This window comes from Crocodylus porosus, unplaced genomic scaffold (genome assembly GCF_001723895.1).
Source record: "Crocodylus porosus isolate Cpor-Errol unplaced genomic scaffold, CroPor_comp1, whole genome shotgun sequence".
Taxonomy (NCBI): domain Eukaryota; kingdom Metazoa; phylum Chordata; order Crocodylia; family Crocodylidae; genus Crocodylus; species Crocodylus porosus.
In genome coordinates, this window is record NW_017728886.1 from 96,939,029 (window position 1) to 96,959,739 (window position 20,711).

Sequence of the window (20,711 nt, forward strand, 5' to 3'; positions counted from 1 at the left end):
TGATGGAAAAATGGCACCAATAGACTTGCTCGATGCAGGGTTGCCACAAACCTTCAATTTGTAAAAAATGCAATATCTGCGAAGCACAATAAAGTGAAGCGCAATAAAACGAGGTAAGCCTGTATTCACTTTTGATTCCAGAAATGCAGCCACATGCTGGGGGATGCTAGAACATGCCTCTCTGCTCACCTGGAGCAGACAGCTTGGTTCAAGGCAGGCTTGCCCACCCTGCAAGGTGATGGGGGAGGGGATTGTGGAGGAGGTGCAAAGCATCCTGGGTGCAAAGCATGCTGAGTTAACTTGGAATCGTGAGGGGATCTGGAAGAGAAGTTCAATAAACTGATTTAGTCTAAACCACTTACGTCTGATACTACATCCATTCATTTTTATCTTAAACTGCTTCAGCCATTTTGAAAGCAGTTTATGTGCACTGAACTTCTGTTGTGTTGCAGATTTGAACTAGTTTCCGATTACTTATACCAGTTTGTGTCATTTCTGTCCTGAGCCTTTCTCACCTCACAATCAACCCCTGCATAGATCCACATGTAATCCTTCCCTATTCTCTGAATTATAGTCAGTTTAGTTTTCCTCTTAACAGAGCTCTTTCTGTCCCTAGCAAGACGGGTCAGAATTTGCACTATGTTGGTTTTTGCATTCAATAAGCCATGCATATGCATAAAATATATAACAGTAATTGCATTCTTAATATTAATGGAGCAGTAAGGTTGTGCAGATAATATAGAAAATTAAATTGGGAAATGAAAATGAAGTCTTTTACATACAAGCCCTATCACAACACACACACAGCCTCTCCTATTCTTGATTTACTGTTAAATGACTATACATTTTCAAACATAAGAGTGTGTGCCAGATTGAAAACTCAAATATATCTGATGTATCTCCTTTTCCATTTTGATCAGTGGGTGGGTTAGAATGGATTTTTATCCCAACAAACCACCCTGCATAATTAGCTAACTCTGGCGTGTGTATTGGCAGTGGTACATCTACTAAAATGTGCAAACAGCTGCTACAAAATATACAGCAATGAGAAATGGAGCTGGAATAGCCATCAGCCTGTATCTCTCCTACAGCTGTGACGGTGTAAATCAGAAATAATTCTATTACAGCTAATGGCAGCATAAAAGTCATCTCAGAGGACAATCAGGTCAGGCAAGACTTTTGACTTTCCTATATTTTTTTTAATTTTCTGAATTAATTATTAACATATATGCTTGAGTTCTTCATTTAATTATTTTTTAAAGTAGAAAAATGTTCTGTGTTTAAGAATGCTACCATTTAGACACAGATTTTCAAAGGGATTTAAGGAAATCAGATATTCAACTCCAGATCTGTGGTAGCATTATGACTGTAAAGCAAAACAGGGAGAATGTGAAGTGTAATGTCAAAGGTTGAACCTTTGCTGATCTGCTAAGTATCCTAGCTGTTGGTTTGTAGGCATGCTTAAATATTGTTTTTTGTTTGTTAGTTTATCCAGTTGTTTCATATTTTATCACATAAGCAATTTTCATCAGAGAAATTATGGATATCCTTCAATACGAATGTATTAGTGAGGGACATGGTAGATTCTCCAGTTTTTAAATCAACCCTAGATATGCCTTTTAAAATATGTGCTACAGCTTAATTAGAAGTTCTGGTACTGGTGCACTATTACTGAATGAATACATTGGACTGCGTATGCAAGAGGTGAGAGATGATCATAAATAACTTCCAATTTTAAAATACATAACTTTATGGATTTTCAAAGTTCAGTCATTTTTTGTTTTGGGAGGAAAGAATAGTTTATGGTGGGAAGATCTCCTTTCATATTTCTCATTCTGCAGCCTCATAACTGAGAAATGGGCATGGGGGGTGGAGAGCACATTTTCTTCTTTCAGTTAAAAACAACAACAACAACAACAAAAGCACTTGGCTGACACTAAGCATGGAAAATTTCAGTCCTGGAAGAATATTTCTGAGCAAGTGAAAGCAGAGACATTTAGAGAGACCATTTTGCAAGCTCACGGATGGAAGTTGTACCAAACAAACCCTTGCACTGTAGGTGGGAGGGAATAAATATCATGGCTCAGATTGTGTCAGCAATTTTAATGCACGTTTTTAAGCTGAAACTTCTTAGCACAACACCAAGGAATCAGAGAACTTGTGGAATAATTCTATCTGGAAGCAGTCAAGGCTGAATTCAAGCACGTACTCTTGGGGATGCAGACTTATTAGAAGTCTACTGCAACAGTGCAAGGAGTATGGTTACTTGAAAAATAAGCAGTCAGTTCCAGCCTTACTATCTGTGCCCCAGCTGTGAAGCACGAGTTTTTAGTTTAGGTGGGAGTAACACAATAATGCAATTGGTTCAAGTGCTTTTTTTCAAAATAAAATATACTTTTGCTTGTTATTTTGTTAGTTCTATGCAGACTTTTAGCACAACCAGAAAAAGTTGGGTTTTTTTTAACTCCTTCCCTCCCCCTGAAATTCTGCAATTGATTTAACTGTTTCACCTGTACTTGTGCCTTCCGCTGGTTTAAGAAAAAGGCCAATTTGCAGGCTGCTTGGGCAGTCCATAAAGCAAAGTTGCTGTGTAGTAATTACAGCATTTGATCACACTGGTTTAGATCAAGGGTCCACAACTGCTCCCTGGGTCTTCCAAAGAGTTTGGTATAGAGAGCAGATGTTTCTTTGTTTCAGCTAACTTTTATGAGGTGAAGTGTATGGAAATAGGGCTTCTTATGCACTTTCACTGAGATTGGGTTACCTCTAGGGATCTAGTGGAAGAACTGTGGTTTCTTGTTTCTCGTTTCTCATACAGTGTTTCCTTTTTTTTTTGTTTCCCATACATGTTCACTGGCATACCCTGAACCCAGCCCTTGTTTCCCACAGTTTCCAATGTGATTGTAGCTGATCTGAATAACTACTTCTTGTACTTGACCTGGGTGGTGTCAAGCATGGTACATATAAATCAAAAAACAAAACAAACACAACCCCTATCCCCCCAAAACAAAACAAACACAACCCCTATCCCCCCAAAATCTAAGCAATGTCTCCAAAATCAGAGGTGAAACCACAAACTATGTTCTTGTTCCTGTAAGTGTAAGTATGTTCAACTGTGAATGCCCTTGTTTTTACTTCTCTGAGCTGTAAATATAAACATTTGTAGTGTTGTTCTCTGGTGTGAAGATAATGAAGCAGAGAAAAAATGCAACAAGTTTAACTCTTCCACCTGGAAAACCTTTTTTCCTATAATGCAGTTTTCACCATTTTTAATGAACTAGTGATATTTTCAGAAACATAAACATCTTGTCAATTAGGCTCAGTTATTTTGTTTATGCTTGGCTCCACTTTTGTGCAGATGTGTTAATTCATTTTCAGATGTGGTCACTTAAAGAGAAGTTGATTGTGTGAAATTTGCATCGCTTTCCCCAGGTATGTTAGGATGTATAGTTCGAAGTGGATATTAGTATAGTCCTTTGGATAAAGATCTATTTTTGTATTTATTTATGAAGCATCATACACATCTGCTGCCTGATTTGTACAAAAGTAAACTGTATGCCAATTTGTGTTTGGGACCTTGCTATTCTGTAGCAGTTGTCACTGCCACAGTAAAACAGTCATTATGCCATAATGTCTTGTAAAATCATATGTTGCCTGTCCACTTCAAATTGAGGAACATGAATGAAAAGCTTGAACACTTTTTTAAAACCCTCAGAAGACGTCATTCTTCTTGATACAGATGGAAGTAATTGAAATCACACTGACAGCAAGAAACCTAATCTGTTACTGGTTAGTAACAAAGTGTACAGGCTGTAATATTGGGAGTAGATAATATGGGTGGTGGGTTTCTTGCCTAGTCAGATAAGGGAAAAAACATTTTCCCAGGTCTCCTTTGACAACAGGATCTGGATTTAAAGCCTCTGTTTGTCAGGGGAAAGAAGAACTTAAAATGTCTTAAGTGTCACATGCCTAAAACACTTCCTCAGGAGGGAGTGTGCTTTGACCCTCCTATGTGAAACCCACAGGGGTCATTTCCCCTTCCCAGGGTTATAACAAAAAGGCACTAGACTTTCCCATGCAGTTCCAGTGATTTAAAATTCATGGTTGCCCCAGGGGACTACTATTGTACCTGTCATTCACAGGTGTATATAGATGCTGAGTTAAGCATTAACTTGTGCTAATCTTGTTTCCTTATTATAGGTAAATCTTATGGCATACTACATTTTCTATTGTCTTAGATAGCTGGGTTGCAATGACGAGCATCCACTTGAGAAAAAAAATACTCAATACTCTTCTTAGTAAGTCAGTAACAAAGTTTCAGTTGTTAGACTAAGGGTTGTATACTTTCTTAGTAATCAGAGTTCTGCTCACAGACTGAGGACTTCCACTGAGATAATAGAGATAGCTGGCATTTTTTGTAATAAACCTTAGCTAAGATGTTGCCTCTCTTCTTTTTCCTGTACCTTAACTATAGTATTACAGAGTAGTCATGCCTCACATGCCCTTGGTAGCAGAGGTATAACAAGCCTGTACGTTAGAGGCAGCAGCAGCAACGGTGGCTGGGCTGGTAGCAGTGATAGCTCCCAATCTTGCAGCCCTTTTAAGTCAGCACTGGGGCCTGGTGGCTTGCACACCCACTGCTAGTTATGCTACTGCCTTTTAGTTGCGGATGTATGTTTGCTTTAAAATGCATCACTTATTCTGTTTCTTTGAGACAGAAGGAGTAATGCAAGGATCCCAGTACAGGACTGGGAAGTAGGAATCCAGTATTCTAAATCTGACTTTGACTCTTATCTGAGATCTTGTGCAGATCACTTGCCAATTCAGCCTTCACTTCCGATTGTAAAGAGGGAAGAACACTAACATCTCACAACAGCGTGGTAAAGTTGAACAAGTTTAAATGTCATCACAATAAAATATGATTTGCACCCATTTTATTTTGAGATATAGTTTGAAATTATAATTAGGTACATACTTGACTTTCTTACTAAAGTAAATGCATCGTGATGTGGGCTTGTGGAAAACTCTGTACTCCACATACCCATGAAGAGGGTCTGTTGCAGCTGCTAGGCCTGTATAAAGAAATGGGTTGGATTTTTTTCTAGACCTTTTTTGATTGCCTTTAATAGATTTGTATTTTATCATCTGCTGACTGGCTTAGTTATCAGGAACTCTGTAGGGATGGCCCTAAAAAGATCCAGAGAGCACTACAGGCTCCTGTTCATGCTGTTAGAAGTTCTCTCTTAAGTAGTTTCTGATCCCATAAGCCCTGCTATAAGCTCTGTTATAATTTTGAAACAAATGGATATTTTTCCTTCTTGTAAGAGTGTTCTTCCATAGGCATGGCTTGAGCTGCAGTTACCAGCAGGAGAGAATCTCTCTGGAAATGAATCTGTATAATCCTATGTGACATCCATTCAAGAACAAGAAGAGGGTTTACTGCAGGTGATTGATACTGATACTAAGACTTGTTTGCTTACCATGAAGAGATAAGTGTATTGTAAAGATTGTCACTTTCTGTTCCTTTCAGCAAAAAGAACCCAACTTAATCTAAATTGTAAGAATACAGAAACATTGTGATGGAAAATGAATTTAACATCTCAGGGTAAACCACACTACTTCCATTACAAAATTGATAGAAATTTTGTATCTAGAACTCTATATTTGGTTTTGGTCTACAACAGTAGCATTAAGTGAAAAACATTCATTTCAAGTAAAGAATCAGAAAACCTATTTAGGGACTTTAAATGATGTATTAGTTGTTCAGAAATTGTGAAGTATTGTTTATATAGGGCCAACGGTGCTTTAAAAATGAGTATTAGGACAGTGTTTCTGGCCTGAAGAGCTCACAGTTGAAGTATGACTTCAGAGTAATTGGTATGCTTCTGGGTGGCCTCAGAAAGAGTTGGCAAGGCAAAACTGACTGGGAAACTTCACTCCTGGTAATGTTGCTTGTTGAGTTGCATTGGTGGTTGGAATGGGAAGTGTTTACATTGTTCCATCCATGCTTACCTGCTTAGTGAAAGGAGACCCCTAGGGTTCATGGTTGTTAACCTACCTACATTTCCAAACCAATTCAATTGTTATAACGATGATATAATATGGGACTAAATCTGATTGTTGGATCCAAATATTAATCTGTATCAACCTAATATTGTAGTTTTTCATACCATTTATAAAGGGATAGATATGATTGCATGAAGTCCATAAAAAAGCAAATGTCAAAGCAAGATAGTTTCTCATTTTCAACTCCAGAAAACTCTTCCTGGATGAGAGGGGGAATCTTTTTCTATTAACTTCCAGCTCCTGCTTTAGCCAGCCCCACCCCTCCCCTTGCCACCACAGCATCCTCAAACTGGCAATGCTATTTCTGGTTGCACTCTTTTCATGGAGTCTAGAAACAATTAACTCCAATAAACCAAGGTGAGGATCTAGTCCATTTGTTCCCCGAGAACTTCCACTCCTATTTAGCACAAACTCCTCCCTACTGGAATTTTTTGCATCTGTTTAAGAGGCCGATTCAAATGAAAGTGAGAGCTTGCATCTCACTACTTCTGAGGTGGGATTGTCCTGACTGAAGCCCCCTAAACCCTTGCTGGGAATAAATGTATCCTAATCCAGGCTGTTGTCTATTGTGGTGCAGCTTTGAAGTAAAGTTTGGGGATAGGCTGAGCAGATGGGGAACATGAAGAGATTACTATGCTTCTCTCCCAGGTTTTCTTAATCTTTCCCTTTTTGTTGTTGCTCAATCCTTAAATGTAGAAATATGTTTCTGGGGCTATTTTAAATTGTGCCTGTATTTCTTTCATGCACTATATTTATTGTGGCTTCTGTTTATTCCTTGTATCCTTCCTTTGTGTTGCTTTCCTTTTACTGCCCAGATCTGTGAACTAAATTTACCTCATTTCCTCTGTGGCTTTCACACTACATTATGATTGTTCTCTCTCTTTTTCCCCTTAACAGTCTGCTGTTACAAAGGACAAACATATAATGGAAAATTAGGAGCAGTGAGAATAAAAGCTGACCTTTTGAACCATACACATGCACTTAGAGCTAGGGTTATTAAGAGGATGCCAGGTGGGAGTCAACCATGTTGTAGTGACAATGTCATTTTTTTCAGCTAATACTAACAGTAGCCTCCAGATCTGTCAAAAATAAGGATGTTTGAGATTAATTTTCTTTGACAGGCTGTCTCAGAACCTCCTCCACATGAATTTATTAGATCAAATTCTTTGTTATCTAGGAGAGAGGATCTTTATAGAGCCCATTTCTCAAAGGTTGATTTGCTGTTGCACACATCTACTTGTATGTGCATATATATATGAATATGAAGATACCAAGCCCACAATGTGTGTACTCCAATCAGGTAATTTACAGGTAAATGGCCAGCTGACCACTGCCATTCCTCTGACATCACCTGCTATTTCATCATAACTTAGACACTAATTCTTCAGTGGCATCTGCCCAGTAGGCCACCACTGAAGTCCACAGTTGCTCTGTGCAAACACTGAATTTTGTTTGCTCAAAACCATTTCCTAGGATTGAGCTCTCAGGATGTTTATACACATGCTCTGGGAGGTGGTGGTGATGGGGAGGGGGCCCTTTAATTAGAGTGGCTCTGAATGCTGCTCTAACTAAAGCATCTGGAGTGTCACATGTATCAGCATCCCTGTGCTGAAAAATGGTGGCAGAGGCACTTTAACTGAAACTCATTGAACAAGCTTTAGTTAAAGTGCCCCCACCACCATTTTTCAGCATGGGGATGCTGATTCATGTGATGTTGGAGCTTGCTGGAGTACAGTAATTACCACGTTTCCGCAGACTCTGCTCTGATGTGCTGCAATTATAGCGCATCGGAGCAGTCTCGATGTATGTGTATTGGTACCCTCAGAGAATAAAATTTTCAGGGCTTGGACAGTGGACCCGGTTCAGCACTGATGTGCTCCTTTTGTTTACATCAAAGCAAAACTGAAGTTAACATCAGGCTTTTGTCCTCACCTGTTTTTGTAAAGCGTTGTAGACTTCAGTGGTACTTTTTAGGGGTAATTAAGGTCAAGACTTCACTAGTTCAGTTTTGAGTTAGTTTTGAACTCTTCATCATAGAAGCAAGCAGTTTTCAATCAAACCTCTATATTTTTGATTCCCATCTCAAATTCTAAGACAGCTCTCACTTTTCCATTGAGTTACATTTACACCAAAGACCAGCCAGAAACTAGTAGTTGAAAACCTTTGCCCACAGCAAAGCCTGAAATCATGCTGTGACCAGGCTCCACTTATCAGAGCAGAGTGCTGATGATTTCTCAGCAGATCAGCATCTTTAAAGAGACAAAGTGAAAGAAACACAGCACTGGCATTTCAAGCTGGTTCTTCACACCAAAGAAAGAAGCTTGATTCATACTAAAGTGTACAGTATTGCTTCTGAGTGTTATACTGGCAGCACAGATGTGCCTGTAACAGTCATTAATCATTATAATGCAATCCAGTAAAAGAGCACATGCAAGGAAGTATGCCTTGATATTACTGAAATTATACCCTACTACTGGGACTTAAAATAGTATAAAGATGTGGTAACATAAACTGAAGTGAGAACTCGTTTGGCTTTGGGTTCTTTATGAACCTTTAACTTAGCTTAGGTTCATAAGTTTTTTCAGTAAAACAAGTTCAGGTTTCATGTCAGACCTTTCCTCCCACAAAGTGCCAGGCAGAATTTAATGGATCAGGCAGAAGCAACGGTATTTTGGTTTGATGGACACTTTAGGCAATGACTTTTGGTATCCTTCAGTTGTCAACATAAACTCCTATACAAAATGGTTTCACTGCAGATGCTTGGGTATTTTTCTAGTAAACACTAAATTCTTATGAAAGGTTGGAAATACATTTTTTCCTTTAAACCTAGCCAGCCTTATAAGGGCTTTCCCACACTACCTTGTTCTTTACATGAGCGCTGACACTGCAGCGTTGAAGAATTTATTCAGCATTCCTTTTTTGATAAGCTTGGGCAGGTGTTTTCATTGCTTTAGTGTCTCTCAGATTGTGCTGTTTGTCTCTTGTGAGGTTAGTCAATCTGTCCTTCCCTCTGAACTAGATTCACAAATTCCCTGATCATGACTTTCAAAAGCAACTAGTCTATTATATTTGAATAAGGCTGTCCAACATCTAAGCCACCAGGGGCCATGTGTCACAGGGCCTGCATGCCATGTGGGCCACACCAGGCTTTCTGCATGGATGGTTATTACCCTAACCACAATGCTTTCCCCCCACTTGGTGCATTATGTGGATGCAATCTCCCCCATCTCCCCATTCAGCCGCAATCCCCCACCCACTCCTTTTCCCTGGACATGGCCCCTGATTCACCATCAGATCTCCATATTGACAAACTGCCCCACCCTCTAAGGTGAAGATAAGAAGTGGCAGCTAGAGAAGGGAGGGGGAAGCCTGGTGAGTCTGGCTGCTGTTGCAGCTGGAGTGATGAGGAAAGCAGGGACCAGGGGAGAGCCTAGAGGGCTGAACATGAAGCCCGTCAGCTGCCAGTTGTACGGCCCGGTAGTAGAACTTGAGTGCCTAAAACCCAAGTATAACAGGAATGCCCATTTTTTTAGGCGTCTGGCCCTTAGAGTAGGGTCTAAAACCCTGTGTTAGATATATAGGTTCCATGTACATGGAGAGAGTTTAGCACTTGAGAATGGGATTCAAGTAGGGTGGCCATCATAGAGGACATTCTGGTTTTCTGCTACTTTGTCCTCTGTCCTCTGTTGATATGAAACCGGGCACCTTTATGTCCTCTATTTTTCTCTTGTACAGAGGACAGAGGACAATTGAACTGTTCTCTATGATGGCCACCCTAGATTCAAGATGGCCATCACAATAAACAAGGCCTAGCTAGTAGGAATCTCTGAGAACAGAGAAGTGTCTGAAAACCCTGCCCTTTTCTGAAATGTAAGCACCTGAGTCATAGTTGCAGAGATGCAGCTCCACCCAGTTTTCACAACCTGGAATCCTCTTTTGAGGGCAGGTGCCCACAGCTAATCCTCTATGGCAGTGGTTCTCAACCTTTTTTGTACCAGGACCCATTTGTAAACATTGATGACCAGTCCTGACCCAGTGCCCCTCACTCCTTACTTGCTGCCCCCTGCTGTGAGCTGCCAGTTGTATGGCCCAGCCCCTGAGTGTGTGGGACAGGAGGTGGGTGTGTGGGCTGGTGGGGGTATGTGGGAGCATGGGGGGGGCCCAAATAGGCCCTTGCAGGCTGGAACTCTGCTAGCCAGCAAGGGAAAAGCTACAGTTTCCCACATTTTTCTCTTTTAAAGGAGAATCCATTTTTAAAGTTTGTTCATGACCCCTTCATATGTTATTGCAACCCAGTTTTGGGTCATGGGTCACAGCTTGGGTTGAGAAACACTGCTCTAAGGGACTGAGCAGGTCTTGTTGTTTTCTATGAAAACATGGAGGACATATAGTGATGACTTTATTTCTATACTAACTTGGTCAGTAGAGCTTTCATGAAGATTCAATTCCCTTCTCAGCCTGAGGGGATTCCAGCTTGCCTCATCTCCCAAGGAGAGTGTCTTAACAACTGGGCTATAGGCTAGGCTGAGTGAAGGCACTCTCCTACTGAAGGTGGAGCACTGCGCAGCCAAGACTGAAAGAGAGATAGGACCAGAGGGAAGGAAGAGAAGGGACTATGCCTATCCTGGCATTGCTCAGGCATTTTATCTACTGGTTGTTTAATGTCAAATACATAAACAGTCCTAGCAGGGTGGCCATCATGGAGGAGATTCCGGTTTTCTGCTACTCTGTTCTCTGTCCTCTATTAATATGAAACCCAATGCCTTTATATGTCGGGTCTCTTGAAGAGAAAAATAGAGGACATAAAGGTGTCCAGTTTCACAACAATAGAGGACAGAGGACAACCGGACTGTCCTCTATGATGGCTACACTAAGTCCTAGGGGTATCATGTTGTCACAATGCAAGGTCATGTGGTTTCTGTGCTGTGAATATGCATCCAATAAGCTTGTCAAACAATTGATATTTGATGAACGTTTGGTTACAACCAACTGGTAGCTGTTCAGAATCACTGACCTAGGCATAAGCAAACTGTTGACATTCTCAGATGTGAGACAGAACATGATAGCATAATTATTAGTAGCCTGATGAAGATTTGCCTCTCACTACACCAAAGGCACACCTGCTAGCACAAATCTAAAGATATCAGATGCTCTGCAGACCTAGCCTGACTCGTGATTTCATTTTAGAATAATGTGGCTGAAGGAGCTATATAAAATATGCACATTTTGGGCTCAGAATTACTTCTGAAGAGGGAAGCAGGGCTGTTTCTCAAGGATCAGCTGAGCCATACTGCAAAATGATAAGCAAAATAATTGCTATGAACATTTCAGAGAGAGACATCTGTTAAATTGTTTTTAGTCTCTTTTCTCCCCAGGCTGACACCATGACACCGTCCATTGCTTATTCCTTGTACCATAGGTTTTTGTGCTTCTAACTTGACTGCCAAGATGCCTTTTTTCTTGGCCACCACCCTAGGTATGTCATAATGCACTGCTACTCAGAGATACACAAGCTAGTTCTGAACAAGTAAGGTCAGATGCTGAATGCAATTTAACTGCCTCAGTGCAGTCTTCCACCTGGGCTTATATACCCTGATTATCATCAAGATCCCATAGAGAACTCTTTAAAACTATGCTGCTTTTGGGACTCAAGATGGTTTGAGTATCTCTACAGGGTATTGCCTTGTGTTATGCAGAAATACACACTGTTGTAATGGTAGACTGTCTGCCAGCCCTGAAGGGCTTCTTGTTCTTCTTGTGTCACTACACCACATTTGACCATTTTGTTACACATGTTTATGCCTGTTTATTGTACTTCTTGTTTAGTAAACTGCATCCTTGCTGCCTATGTGGGAACTTGTGTTAGGACATATGATCAAAATCAGTTTTCATTTCTCTGAGCTTCTTCCAGTTGTCTCTTTGGTCTGTTGCGTGTCTAATCCATTTAGCATGCTTGTGTTAAATTATCATTCTGGCTTATCTCTGTCTAGGGACTATTATCTTCATGCTGTTGGTAACTAGACTCAAAGAGCTACTTAAAATAATTGTTTAGGTGCAGCTGTTGGATTGTAGAAGCATTGGTGATGTGAAGTAGGTCAAAATAAGCAGTCATGATGATGCAAAATGCCTGATACCCAGGCTGTACTGGAAGAAGGGCTAAATTTAAGTCATCCAGTGGTGCCCAGATGATGAGTGAAAGTCTGTGGTGAGATGATATAGCTGGGGTTCCTGAAAAATGAATTCAGATATCTGCTGAGTATGCTCTGACTGTGGCCCTGAAGTCACAATTTATAGTTTCCTTTTCTCATTGAAGACAGTGGTGCAATCATTGCTGCCTCTTTCCTCAAGATGATTCTCTCTGGGATGCAGGCATTGGTACAAAAGCTGGCAGAACACCTCTAGTTCAGTAACTTAGTGTTTGCATGTTCCCTACAGTTTTACTCCATTGATAAATTGAGCCAAAAATGGAGCAGAGCAGATGCTCATCTGATGTAAATCACTGCAATTCAATTGTAGGCAATGAAACTATGACAACTTAACTCAGAAGAGAATCTGTCCTAGTCTTACTAGCTTTTAGAGCACCTAGGATCTACCCTCAGGCTATTTCAAGGGATGAAAAAAATCTTTGTATAACTCAGATAGGTCCAGGGAACCTGTTTCGGTTATGAGAGCTGCTTTAGTCTGCCTTCTGGATTTGCAGGGATGCCCAGAACCTCTTTAACCTTGGATACAATGGCCATATTCTGGGCATGCTGCTTATGCTGGGACTTGCAAAAAAGTGTCTCAATAGGGCATGAGGTGTCTCTATTTTCTGTATGGTAGCAAGGACAGTGGAGTGCTGGTCTGAACTATGGCTCATCAGTGCTACAGTAATTCACAGAGATAAATAATAGAAGAATTATCCCCTGTCTGGATCCAATACTTTTAGAGTTCCTTTGGCCACTCTGTTACCTGATATGAAGATGCCAGAGCATAGGTGAGGTGCTTAAGAGTTTTGTATGCCTTTGGTGTATGAAAATATATAACAATTCTTGTAAATATACAATCATGACTTACAATTGATACAAGTTCTCTGCAACAATAAATCTTTATATGTACTTTAAAAGAAAAAAGATGGCCACGTAATTCTTGTAAATGGAAGCCTGCATACAGAACAGAGGTATTTAATCTTTAAATACTTAAAGAGGGTCAAATGAAGTGTTTTGAAATGCCTCATATTTAGAACAAAAATTTAAAAAATAATCTATGGCACATTACAGACCTTGACAAATCATCAATAGCCGTTGCCCTACAATCATATCCCATCAAACTCTGATCCTGATTACTCTTACAAGGAAAAATCATTGGCTGCAAACTGCCGTCTCAAAAATGAGATAGAAAACCAAGATCTTCATGGCCACTTGTGGTCATTAAATATCCTTTGGTACTTTTCTGTTCTTCAGTTAATGAGAAATCTGAGGGGAAAGCAATGTTTTTGGAGTGAGCCAGACAAATTTTGAATATTAATGCAGAGAAGCTACAGCATAGTATATACAGAATATTGCTGTAATGTCCTTTTTTGATAAAACCCTACATACACAAGCCAGATGAAACAAGAGATACGTCATATATTCTTTGGAGAATAATAAAAATCACTCAGGTGTGACAAATTTTTAGGGAAACTGAAAATATCAGAATAATTTGTCCTTTTGAACCTGCATAAAAAATAAAACTCATTATTGCAAAGTGGGTTTGGGAACATGACACTGCACCAACCCAAATGTCATTATAGGTTTATACAGTGACTGAGGTATGAATAATAGTGTCTCTAAAAAGGGTGTCAATACATAACGAAATTACACTTAAATATGAACTAGTTTTGGTGATACTATTCATTTGAAAGGTGAATTTTGCGTAATTTGTCCCCCTTGCCATATCCCAGAAATGGCCTTTCTTGCATAACGAAAGGTCATTGGAAAGGCCATAATGGTCCATCTCACCTTATCCTAGAAATGGCGTTTCTGGCATAATGAATGTACCAGGGGATTGGTACATTCACAACCTCTGCCACTGTGTAACACAAGATACCGGGCAAAATGGAACTATGGTCTGATCCAGTAAATGGCAATACTTATGTTCTTATCTTGAATTTTTATGTTACCCTGGGTCACTTTAGATAATAAATCCTGTAAGGTCTTCTATGGACAAGACGGAGTGCGTAATATGCAATAAGTGTGCAAATCTGGTGTCAGGATTTCACTCTTACTGTATGTGCTTTTTGAAGACATAATAATAAAAAATCCTTGTTTTGTTGTTCTCTTATTTGCTTATGTCTTTCTTCTGTTTTGCTCCTCTGCTGTGTTCTTTTACAACGCCTCTATGTCTTTTGACCCAAAACTCCCCCAGTCTTTTCTGTCCTGCTGCTGTACCCACCTCACTAACTCTCATTTCTATTGAATTTATACAATGTTAATTGGTAACCACTTTAACTTGTGTTTGGATGCAGAGGAAATAAAAGCAGCTGCTGTGACTTCCTTTCAATGTGATTAAACTTGCAGCCAGCTCACATGATCAGAATAACCTCTTTTTCCATTTGTTGGTCCAAATAATAATGTTTGTGAATGCATCATATTTACTGCAGCATCTTCCACAACTGCACTTTGCTTCTAGCTATGTATATGCTAAGTGCATTTAATGGAATTGATTGATTAAAGGACCTTTAAAGTTGAATACTCAACTTAGCCCTGACTAAAAGGACTGCCTGTTGAATCATACTTTGGGCCATCTGTCTATATCCTGTCACAAGTCTCACTTTTGTCCCTGGTTAAATCTTTTTCTTTAGGGAAATATCTGAAAATGTTAAAGGTAATGAAAGATGACCATCAGAAGTTGATCTGGGTGCTCATACTTCATGTGATGGTATTCAGACACTTCTTTTGTTGACAATATGTTTGAGAACAATCTTGTGAGACCCTTTGTATCACCTTTGACTAGCAATATGAGTAACATTTCCTTTTGTGTTATTGGCTGGGTTTATAATTAAAGTACAGGAATAAGAGTCAAGAAGCCTCCTTTATAATTGGCTTGGTTACAGTTATCCTAATGTGACACTGGAAAAAAGCCACTTAAACTCTCTGTGCCTCTGTTATCCAATCTGTGCAGTGTGGATAAATCTTTGTGTACTATTCCTGTCCTTTCTTTAAGTTAACTTGCTTCACAATGTTGTTGTGAGAATTCCTGTATTCATGACTGGAGAGTACTTGGAGCGCCTTCAATATGAACTGACAGAGCAAGATTTCCAAATTAAATGGACTTTGTGCAGTGAAATGTTCGGTTGTTTTATAGTGGGTAGTTTATCTTCCCCAGAAAACGGGGAATGGGCTTTTAAACTGATACGCATATCTCAACAATCAATAAAGAATATTATGAATGTAGCTTTTTAAAACTCCACAGGGAATTCATTTACTAATATGTTTAAGCCTTCTTGGCTTGAACTAGCCTGGAAAAATAAGTATTGTATTTCCAAGAGGGAGACAACTCTTAGGCTTTACAAATGAGCTCAAAACCTCATGTCTGGGTATAATCCAAGCATCTTGATATACCAGGGACTCCTGCTTTATAGAATTCTAGTACATTTTCATTCATTAGTATCTCGTATGCAAAGAATATTGCACTTGACCATGACAGAAGGTTATTGCTTAGTAGGGACTACATACTTTTCATAGACATTTGAGTAAAATGGGTCTTATAGAATGGACTAGGCCAGTATTAATGAAGGCAGAATTTGGATCTACATTATTTCCTGCAGAGCACACCCCACTCAATGGGCCTATAAAAGGTGTAAAGGGGGATCTGAAAGTACTCACTTGGAAAATAACTCATTTAGCTCCAGTGGATAGGTCTGCACCACAAAGTTTTGCCTGCAGAGTGTGAAAAAAATCATGCTCCCCCCTTTCTCCCAAAACGATGTAGCCATGTCAGCAAAACCCCTGGTATGGACACAGCTAAACTGACAAAACAGTGTTCCTGCTTCCTTGGATTATGTTGTTCAGTGAGATGGTATTGGCCGAAAATTTCAATATATTGGCATATTCTGTCTCTCCACTAGGGAGTTTTGCCAGCGTAGCACTAGGGCAGCAAAGGCTCTGTAGTGTAGATAAATCTTTACAGAGCCTGTATGATTTATATAAATTAAAAGATATATAGAAGGAGGTTCTTTTCTGAACAAATGGTAACCATGATTAAGTTGGGTGGGCACCTGGAATGTTCTGTTGAATCATTAATTTGGTCAAGACTGTCTTGTTTCTAGCAGTACTCCCATTTTAATCATGTTGGAATAAAGCCATAACTTCTAATAAATCCTAATCAATCCCCTATTCTTTTTTTCCTAGTTAATCATCTAATGACACTTGGATTAGGAGGTGAGTTGTTCTTTTGTTTCTAAATATGAAACAGATATTATAGTTTGGTTAACGGTATTCCTTTAGAAACACACATTCATATATGTTAGGTCAGTCAGTCAGTTGACTTCTATACATTTTGGTCCAATGGCAGTTTGCTTTACATGTGGAACTGTTATTTTTCACCAATCGAGTCTCTAAAGAGTCTAAATAGTCTAGCTATGGTAAAACTTTTAGATATGACTTTAGTTCCCATTTGTGAAAGCAGTTTCAGCATGAGAAGAATTGAATACTCTGACTGAAACTCTTGCTTGATCAGGTGTTTTTATGGGAAATATCTTATACAATTACATACCTGTTCATCTGATTCTACAGTATCTAATTCTGCAGTATATATGGTATTTTGTAAGATGTTGAGAAATATTCCAGCCCTGAACACAGCCTGCCAAAAATGCCCAGTGCATGAAAACCAAACAGTGTACTTATCTAGGATTTGTATTGTGCACCAAAGAACAGACTTCTATTTGATCACACCAAACGAGGAATTGTATTTCGTGTTAAAGTCCTTAGTGGAGAACACCCTGCTTCTAACATTGACATTTAGTAAACAGGGGCGCCTATACACATGCAGATTAATCGAGTCTTCTGGAGCGTGGTAATTACTGAGCTCCAGTGAACTCCAGTGTCATATGTATCAGTGTCCCCTTGCTGAAAAATGGCAGTGGGGTGTTCAACAAGCTTTAGTTAAAGTGCCCCGCTGCCATGTTTTCAGCAAAGGAACGCTGATACAAATGACACTCCATTTCTAACAGCCATTGGAAATTGCAACCCACATGGTGCTTTTCTAAGAGCACGGTTCTGGACAAAACTGTTCCCTTCAGGAAAAGAAATAAGTTTTAAGGTTTTGCATTAATTAATTGTGAGTGTAAGCCTTTTTCCTTTGTCTGCCAGTTACTGCATTATTGATAAATTAGATAAGCCAGCAGAGCTAATAATCAAAGTACTTCATTTTTGTTCCTAGTTCTACCTGGGGCAGTTTATAATAGTCCAATTTGGCTACAGTGCGAGTGGTTCCCAATGCCATTAACTACAATGAGAATACTTGTACCTGGTCTGAACTTAGTTTTAAGGATTCTTTTTTTGCCTCATTTTTCTTATGGGACAGATAACACAGCTCAGTGGTATTCTGAAGCTAAATTCATTAAAATCCGTAAAGTCCTTTACAATGACTGAGAAGAAAAGGGTTTATGCTAAAAGTGCAAAATATGATTGTATTAATTGTACTGTGCAGTAAACATGCTCATATTTCTTCCTCCTTCAAGGTTCTCAGATTAAAAGTGCTCTTTGATTTGTTTTAGGTGCACGACATCAAGCAATTGTTTGCAATGAATCTCTCATGTTAGAAAAGTTGCCTACCTGTGGAAAATCATTTGAAGAAATGATGAAGAAAGTAGACTCTAAAAAATGGTGCAACCTAACAGAATTTATCATGTAAGCTTCATGGTTTCATTTGCAATACTTTCTGATCTTTTAAAGACGCTCTTTTAAAAAGTCTGTAGAACCAAGTATCAAGCTGTTAAGGATGTGATGGTTCCCCAAACTAGGATGAATTTTGAATACAAATGTATTTGTTTTGTTAACATACAGAATTTGGCAGGAGTATTGAGGTACACTTTCCACTGAAGTCAACATGAAATACATGCAGCATTTTGAACACAATAGGAGATTTACTTGAGTAAAAACTGCATGATTTTTCCCCTAATTATTACAGCAATAAAAAAATCTGAATAATAGCTTCACAAACCGGCAGCTTCATTACCACTTCCATCTGTTACAATCTACATCAAGCTGCCCTCTGTGGCAATAGAAAATTTATGTTCATTACTCATTGGGATATACTGTATGGCATCTCATGAAAGTAAATTTTACCGCACCCCTGGTCAGTATAAAACATTTGTGTTCTATATACTTTTTTAAATGCTGAAATCCCATATACTTGTTCCCTCCTGGCATAGGGGTAGATAATGGAGTTAAGCTCTTTGTTTGTGGTAGCACGTTGCTACACTTCCTCAGGGGCAGAATAAGCAACAGATTGTGATTCAAATTCACAATCTGCCTCCCACAATCTACCTGAGGGGTTTGGGTGGAAATATACCCTGCACTAGCTGCTATCTGAGGCAGCATATGTTAGTGAATAGTTGGCACATGCCTGAGCAGGAGTGTGTGCCAAAGCTGTTTTGAGCTGTACAGACATAGAATGGAGCACAGTCCATGACTAATGGAGCTCATACTATATAGCATATTAATGGAGGTTGATCAATAAACTCATGAGCACTGATACTTCACATATGAGAAACACTTTATATTTAATTCAGAATTCAGGCAATGTTATTACTTTTTCCCCTTAAAGAAAGTACATAATGAGAACCTTTGATCAAACTCTTTTGTTTTCTGTATTCACAGCAATCGTTTTTTCTACCCATTTATTTGTATTCCAGGAAGGTTACAGTAACATTTTTGCCAGGAGAGCTTTAAAAAAAAAAATGCTTCTTGTTTCTTAGTTAAATAATCTGTTCTAAAAACAAGGCAATCTATAGTATTTCAACTGTTACAATTTGTTTTTATATCTGCCAGACTAGCATGAAAAGTTTAATGCCACCTGTTTTTCATGTACAACTGATTAAAATGGTATGAAATTGACAGTATGTGGGCACTATCATTTGTCCCTTTTAGTAGCTGTTACAAGTAGATAAAATCTCTCTTTAAAGTCTCACTTCAAACTCTGCCATGGCGGAAATCATTAGGGATCATTTCATTAGTGCCATTAGTTTTAGTGGAACAACTTCCTGTTCAGAGTATCTGTATTTGAATCTAGTGTTTTGTGGCTTTCCGAAGTGCTGAATATATGCAATGCCAAATGAAGAAAGGTGGGAACTGCAGGTGTTTAGTACTTCTGAAAACTTGACTCAAGTGAATTAACTCCAGCAAAATAAAAGCTAAAAGAGAAGAGAGCATTTTTCTACATCTGAATTCAGTGTAGGTCCCTACCTCCCTCCTCCTCCAGTTTAAGTTTATCTGCCTACTACTTCATTTCCTTCACTGGCACTTTCTCTTCTGCAATAGCTTCTAGTCATTCCCCTACAGCTTGGGCAAGACATCTTTGGGGCTTCAGTTCTCTTCCCTGTCTGTCTTGTTGCCAGCAGACATGTGAGCTGATAAAACATAACATCATCTTTTTTATGGTGGCAGCTCTTCAAGTGAAGATGCTGAGGTTTCCTTGGCACTTGTATTCTCCTGCCTGCTATTACTCCAAAGCCAGTTAAAATCACATGCAATTTGGCATATATTAACAATCCTGTATTAATCCTTTGATTTATATGTTTATGATCATTCTAAAAATCATTTTTAATATGTAGTTGTTTTAAAACTCTTAGGGTATAGATTAACCCAGTGATGGGAGTTACAAGGGACGTACCACACCCACCCTATGTTTTAGCCTCTTCTTTTTGTCTCCACAGGCTCACTGCCTTCACAACTTGGCTCCATCCATTTTTTTCCTAATAAGAGTAGCACAAGTGTTTTAAGACTGAATCAAGATGGCTGGATTGTCAGAGGAAAGCAGAGCAAGAATCTCCCTTCTCCAGGCATTGGGATGGCTAAATATGGTTCCATGGAGTTTAGTTCCTTCTGTTACCTGGAGTAGCATACATACTGCAACATATTTCCTTTATAACAGGCATTTTCACAGAAGCAGATCTTCTTACCCCTCTCCTCCTCTGCTCCCCCTGTGCTTTCCACACATTCTCCTGTGTGTAGAAGTAAGGCATCATACAAAGCTGGGCTCTACTCTAAGCAAGGAAGGTGTACCTTCCCGCTTGGCACTCCTTTAATTCAGTCTTGCCTCCTAACTTACTCACCATTGGTGCAGCAAAACCTCTCATTCGACACTCTTTGGTGATGGCTTTATTCATCTTTTAAAGGTTAACCTTGCCTTTCTAATCCCAAAGGCGTGTCAGATATGGACTGCTGCAATTTCACTGCATTTCAGATGGCTCAGAAATTGACCTGTCACTTGAAGAGGTCAATGTATCGTCACAGCAATAGCTTTCTTCTTGAAGTGATAAGTGTTGACTAAGTGATAGATTTCTCTACACAATTGTGAGAGCGCGGCAACTAAGGGCGGCCGTGAACCCCCTAGCGCCCCCTACCGTCACATTAGGGTGACGTAGCACCCTCAGATTCTCGCCCGCCACGACTTTGATGACA

The 20,711-nt window shown here is 39.4% G+C and overlaps 1 protein-coding gene across 1 annotated transcript in view; it reads left to right on the forward strand.

Moving 5' to 3' along the window:
* RAMP3 (receptor activity modifying protein 3) overlaps positions 1-20,711 on the forward strand; it is a 90,557-nt gene that overhangs the window by 11,589 nt on the left and 58,257 nt on the right. The window contains exons 2-3 of the mRNA XM_019539482.1: positions 16,437-16,466; positions 17,804-17,936. Of these exons, the coding sequence (XP_019395027.1) occupies positions 16,437-16,466; positions 17,804-17,936 (163 nt within the window). The remainder of the gene's footprint in view (positions 1-16,436; positions 16,467-17,803; positions 17,937-20,711) is intronic.